At 55.8% G+C, this 6416-nt stretch overlaps 1 protein-coding gene across 2 annotated transcripts in view; it reads left to right on the top strand.

Annotated features, from left to right (window-relative positions):
- Positions 1-6416, top strand: part of ARPC1A (actin related protein 2/3 complex, subunit 1A, 41kDa) — a 23985-nt gene that overhangs the window by 16236 nt on the left and 1333 nt on the right. For both annotated transcript variants that reach the window (XM_010845737.1, XM_010845738.1), the window contains 5 exons: positions 222-329; positions 1901-2113; positions 4470-4545; positions 4758-4951; positions 5775-5865. In XM_010845737.1, the coding sequence (XP_010844039.1) occupies positions 222-329; positions 1901-2113; positions 4470-4545; positions 4758-4951; positions 5775-5865 (682 nt within the window). The remainder of the gene's footprint in view (positions 1-221; positions 330-1900; positions 2114-4469; positions 4546-4757; positions 4952-5774; positions 5866-6416) is intronic.

Raw genomic sequence — 6416 nt, 5'->3', positions numbered from 1 at the left:
AGCCAGGAAAGTTCAGAACCGGCTGTTCTGGTGAAAATGTCAAAGGGTGAAAAGGAGCAGAAGGGCCTCTGCGGGTCCCCCTTGCTCTTTTCCTTTATAGACGCACCTCCTCTCCAGCAGGAGCCCCGTGGGGCTGGTTTCACCTGGCGCACATCTGTGGGTCACCTGGGGACGGTTGCTTGATGCGTGGGTAAACTGAAATGGGTTTTCTCCTTTTGTAGGTGGGTGAGCAAGCACATTAAAAAGCCCATCCGCTCCACGGTCCTCAGCTTGGATTGGCATCCCAACAATGTCTTGCTGGCCGCGGGATCCTGCGACTTCAAATGCAGGTGGGAGCAGGCGAGGGTTGGCAGCAGCCTTCAGCTCCTCGTTCTCCGTCCTTCAGCAAGTGTTTGTGCTGTTCCTTTCTTTTGTAAGGGACTGTGCCGGGCCCCACGAAGGACTCAAGAGATGAAAGGAGCTTGTGATCTAGAAAAGGAATGCCAGCATGTGCGGAAATCAGGAGGCAGAAAGAAGAGGGCGAGGAGGGGCAGGTGGAGGGGCTGCAGGGGCCAAACCAGGAAGTGTCCTCTGGCGGGGGGAGGGGGGCGCAGGTGCAGGGTCCCCCACCCCCACAGGTCGTTTCTCATCTCACAACCCTGGCAGGGGACTCTGTGCGTTCCAGAGTGAGGCTGAGATTAGCAAAACAGAGCTGAACAGGGCGCTGCTGGGTTCCTTCTCAGCTGAAGCTCTTTATTTGTCATGAGCATGGGCCTGGAAGAAACAGGGCCACTTTGCCGAGCGCTTTAAGGATCATACGATGTAATTGCTTTTTAAAGCTGTTCTTTATCAAGAAGGCTCCCTCCGCCCCCCCGCCCCAGCCTTTAGCCAAAAGAAAAGCAAATATATGTTGCTTCATTATTCGCTGGTTCGTGGGTTGGGAGATGGGGGTGCAAGCTTTCTTTAGTAAGCTGTGTGAAGACATTCCAGAAAACCTGTCTAATGATTTATATCCAAGAATACCCAAGTTCTTTTGGTTTGTTTTTTTAAGGATGTGTGTAAGAATTCGGCTGTGGGATGAGAGGACGGTAGCATCAGGTGCTTTGGGGAAAATGCTGACCCTTCTACTTGAGCAGCAGTGTAGCAGTTAGGGTTCAGAAGTTTTCAAAGCGAAGCCGTACAAAGAAATAGCACTGGAGGGCCAAGGGACTAGAAGGACCGACTCCCAGCTGTTCTCCAGCCCTTCTGCTTCCGTCTGGGTCAGAACAGCTTCCCACAGAATTAAGTCTTGGAATTAGAGAAGGAGACCGATGACCCGAGGCTGTAAAGGACCCGTCTTCATCCCAGGCGAGCCCTGCTACCCAGGCTGGACATTGACACTAGGGAGAGCCTGCCCCCTCAGCCTCCCTGGTGCCCTTGGCTTTCTCTTGGGATGTCCCTTTCATTCTTCAAATGAGTTAGTACCGGTGGTTTCCTGCAGGGCGGCAAATCGTTTCCCCTCTCCTGCTATTTGTCCCTGTGGGCTTCCTGGACCACTGTTGTTGAGAATAATGGCGGGTAGCCTCGTTTTGCAGAGACCGCCGTGGGCTGGGGAGGGGCAGGCAGGACAGCATGGTCCTCCTCCAGATGCCCTCCAGGAGGGAAGGGGAATGGCTTCTGTGTCCATCACCTGCAGATGCTGTGCCCGAAGAGCGATGCCTCATGGGCCATAGGCCACACTTGAACTGACGCGGAGGCAGCCCGCCGAACCTTCTCCTTGAGAGGTGCATGTGGGAACTTGCCTGTCGTCAGGTTTTGGTTTTGCTGAGTTGGTACCTTTGCGTCTTGGGGCGCCTGCCAGCAGCTGCCCATGGCCTGTTTCTAGTAGTACATACGGATGTTTTCATTCCTTTTTCCTTCTCTCTCTGCCCTTAAACCACAGAGTGTTTTCTGCCTACATTAAAGAAGTGGATGAGAAGCCAGCCAGCACGCCCTGGGGCAGCAAGATGCCTTTCGGTCAGCTGATGTCCGAGTTCGGGGGCAGCGGCACCGGCGGCTGGGTGCACGGGGTCAGCTTCTCAGCCAGTGGCAGCCGCCTGGCCTGGGTCAGCCATGATAGCACCGTGTCCGTTGCCGACGCCTCCAAAAGCGTGCAGTGAGTATTAGCCTTTGTCTGGGCTTACAGAGGAGCAGCGTGGGGTCTCTCCGCAGCTGGCCTGAGGCCTCCCAGCCCTGGTGGAAGTACAGGACACGAGCGTAAAAGTCCCAACCTGGCTGCACAGCAGCCTTTAAAGTCACCTTCACACGTTTAGATGGTCCATCTGGGGAGATTTTGAAGATTCAGGTTTCCCTTCCAGAAACACTTGTTAATGGAAATACCCATCATGAATCCTCCGAAGGAGCCTCCTGGTTTGCTCCTGGTCCCAGAGTTCCTTCAGGTGGCAGTTAATCCATCCCTGAGAATCCCTCACAGCACGTGCGCGTCATCCCACAGCTTTAGATGAAGTGGGGGATGTGTTCTTCCTCTCTGTGGTCGGTGAGCAGAGCTCCATTCACCCGGGGCCTTGGTGATGGCCGACCCCTGGCAGCCAGCCCACCCGGGGTGCACGCTGGAGGGGCCAGGGTTGCAAGGACTCGGGGTGAGGAGGCCCCAGCTCAGCCCTGAGGAGGGCGGAGGGCGTCCTTCAGAGCTCAGAGCTCGCATCTGCTGCTCGTGCCTGGAGGGCAGAGGGGGCGACCGCAGTCCTTGCCGCTTATGAATCTCCGTTCTTTCCTGGCGCATCCTTCCACTGGCAGCTAGAGGGAGCCCACCTGTAAGGGTCTCCTGACCTGGCACCCTGTTCCCGGAAGCCCTCACATCTGATTCCCCCTGCCCCATGGCGGGAACAAAATGACATTTCAAAGAGAATGTCTTTTTTACTACTTGGATTGAACTGGTTGGTTTTTGTTTTGTTTTTAAATTTTTTTAAACATTCCCCCCAATCCTAAATTACATCATCTTCAAGATGATTTTTCTGCACGTATATAGACACACACATCTTTTCATTTTCAACGCCAGTGGGATTATGCTGTGCATCCTGTACAGTAATTTGCTCCTTGTCCTTCAGTCATGTTCTGATGTCATGGCTGCTTGCTTTCTGTAGTTTACTATAACGCATAATGAGCTCTGAGCAGATGCTCACAAGCCCCTGTCTACCGTCCTACTGATGTATTATTTGCCTTTTCCGGTGCTGCAAGTCAGATTACATCCTCCACCCTTCTCCATCTCAGACATAAGTATTTCATGTAGTAAGAGCTAGGTAAGCCACAGGAAAGCCTCGGATGAGGTGTTAGGACTTTAATCCAACGCCAGTCATGCTGGTGGAGGAGGCAGTTGGAGGTTGCAGGGGTGACTTTCACATGGAGCCATGTGAGCCTTCCCTGGTGGCTCAGTGGTGAAGAATCCGCCTGCCAGTGCAGGAGATGAAGGTTTGATCCCTGGGTAGGGAAGAGCCCCTGGAGAAGGAAGTGGAAACCCACTCCAGTGTTCTTGCCTGGAAAATCCCATGGCCAGGGAGCCTGGCGGGCTTCAGTCCATAGGGTCACAAAGACTCAGACATGACTGAGCACAACCGTGACGCATTTCTGCGGCATATGATCCTCCTTCATCAATCAGCACATTTGCTGCTGCATCTATCATTTCTTGGCAGGTGACCATGAAGCATACATGTACCCACACACATGGCCCATTCATGTGTGAGGTCCTGGCTGGCTAACACTGTGTTTTGTTGGTCAGTGGCCATAGCTGCAGGCCCAGTGCCTGACGGGCACAGACTAGACTTCCGTGAGTGTCTGTGGTCCCGGCCCACTAGGAGCCCCTGTGAGCCCAGACGAGGATGGTGTCAGAAAAGGGCCTTCGGTCGTGACAGTGACAGTCAGCTCTAGGAGGCCAGAGAGAGGGGAAGCCCTGCAGGCTGCAGTGGTGCAGGAAAGCTGCTTGTGGGGGTGATGAGACCCAGGCCGAGTTTCAGAAATCAGGGTGGACTTCAGGTGGGCAGGAGGAGGGCATGTGGGTAACGGGGCAGGGGGCCAAGGCCAGGGCAACAGAACCAGGAGGGGTGGGCACAGCCAGAGGGGCAGAGGCCCCTGCTGCTGCAGGTCACCTCGGGGCGGGCCCGTGCTGGAGATTGCTGGAGGTCACAGGGCTTCTCTTAAAAAAAAAAAAAAAAAGATTTATTCACTTTAATTATTTGGCTGCGCAGGGGCTCAGCTGCCGCATGTGGGATCTTTCATTGCAGTGTGTGGGACCTAGTTCCCTGCAGGGGACCTCATCTGGGACCCCCTTCATTAGGAGCACAGTCTTAGCCACTGGACCACCAAGGAAGTCCTCACAGGGCTCCTCTTGCGAAGTGTCTGTCCTGTGCTGTCCAAGTGCTGTGACGCCCCTTGAGAACATGTCCTCTGTCACCCCCCGTGTCTGACGAGGCTGCATGGCCCCTTCCAGTGCGTGTTAACCGGGTTCTCGTGTTCAGGGTCTCAACTCTGAAGACAGAGTTCCTGCCTCTCCTGAGTGTGTCATTCGTCTCAGAGAACAGCGTCGTGGCTGCTGTAAGTATTTATCTTATCTTCCTGCACATGCCCTGCGTTTCATTCTTGAGACCAGAACAGGCCGTGCACTGAGGCTGTGTGCCCTGAGGCTGAGGCACAGGGAACAGCAGCCTCGTAGAAGGAACGGATCCAGAGGCCTCTGTGGTGGGACCGTCCGCTGGGGGAGCTGGTGGGCACCCCCGCAACCCGGCCTGACAGCTCCCCCATTTCAGGGCCATGATTGCTGCCCCATGCTTTTTAACTACGACGACCGCGGCTGCTTGACCTTCGTCTCCAAGCTGGACATCCCCAAACAGAGCATCCAGCGCAACATGTCGGCCATGGAGCGCTTCCGCAACATGGACAAGCGGGCCACGACCGAGGACCGCAACACGGCCCTGGAGACCCTGCACCAGAACAGCATTACGTAGGTGCCCCGCCCGGCCGCCAGGGGGCGCCGCTCCCCTCTGCTTCCTGCCAGTCCCGTGATGGTCTGTCTGTGCCCTCTGGGCCCGGGCGACCCTTCAGGAACGGGGTGACAGGAGGCTGTAGCTTCCCGACTTCGGGCCCTTGTTTCCAGCTTGTTACAGAGAGCCAGCTCCACCCGCACCCCGTAGTCAGCCTGTCCTCCACACGCAGAGCACGGGCCCTGCCCTCAGGCAGCCTCTTCTGAGTCTCGCTGTCTCAGAAACGTGACTGAGAACAAAAGGAGACCGTCCTGAACAGCGTGTTCCTCTCGTAGGGAGCATCCGGCAGGAAGGTCAGTCAGACCCTGTCTGAAAAGTGACCGTAGTTGTCACTTCAGTCCTAGATTTCAAGTTATATGTACAAGTAAGATCATTCAGTTAGATTTCTCAGCAGCATCACGGTGCACACGAGGAGCCAGGTGGGTTTCAGCCATGCTTCACGAGGCCTCTAGTTTGTTCAGAAAGCCTGTCCTGACTGTGGCTGTGCCCGCCCCCTACTCCCCCAGGGCCGCGCTGTGTGGCCCGGATCGCCCTGCTTCTCTTTACATCCCTAAGGTTAATGCCCATCCTTAACTTTTCCCTTTTGGCAGTCTCTTTTCTGGATACCTGGTAATAAAATTCATCTGAGCATTTTCTGAGTCAGGGTGCCCCAGACTACTATCCACAGACACCTTAAAGGAACTGGTGGACACTTGGTTTCCTGGAAACGCCGCTGAGCGTCTAGGAAGGCTGCGTTCGCTTCCGCCACGCCCCTCACTGTCTCTCGCTTGTGCTTCCTTTCAGTCAAGTGTCTATTTACGAGGTGGACAAGCAAGATTGTCGCAAATTTTGCACTACCGGCATTGACGGAGCCATGACCATTTGGGATTTCAAGGTATTGTCTGTACCTCTCAGAACACATCTCTTTGGTGCTTAAATTCTTCTTGTGAGAAGACTGTTCCCCATGCCCTTAACCCAACCGTCACCTGTAACGCTGGGCAGGAGTGTGGTGCGCTGGGCTGCCCCCAGGGGCTATTAGCAGGAGAGAACCGCTCTGTCTCACTGAGGTGTCCGCACAGTCCCCGACGGGGAGCCGAGCGCTGCTTTCGCGGCAGGCCCGGGGTTGGGTCCAGCCCGGTCGAACTCTGTAGCTGTGTTTTTATGAGCCACACCAACTCCTCTGACCAGCTCTGGCTGCCGGCCTTCGGGTGCCGGGCCCGGGGGCTGGCCCTGAGGATTGGCCATGAAAGGCCCTGGAAGGGCTCCTCTGGCGGGAGAGAGAGGAGGACAGGGTCGGGGAGCTGGGTGAGGAGGAGTCAGCACCTGTTTTCCCGTTGGGGAGTGTGGGGTTGGGGGGTGCTGCACAGACTGCCTGAGCGGCCTCTTCAGGCTGGGTGGGTTTCAGGTAGCAAGTGGTCTGGGCTGTGGTGGGCACCGGGGGGTGGG

This window comes from Bison bison, unplaced genomic scaffold (assembly GCF_000754665.1).
Source record: "Bison bison bison isolate TAMUID 2011002044 unplaced genomic scaffold, Bison_UMD1.0 scf7180017864223, whole genome shotgun sequence".
NCBI lineage: Eukaryota > Metazoa > Chordata > Mammalia > Artiodactyla > Bovidae > Bison > Bison bison.
This window is presented reverse-complemented; position numbering and strand designations above follow the sequence as displayed.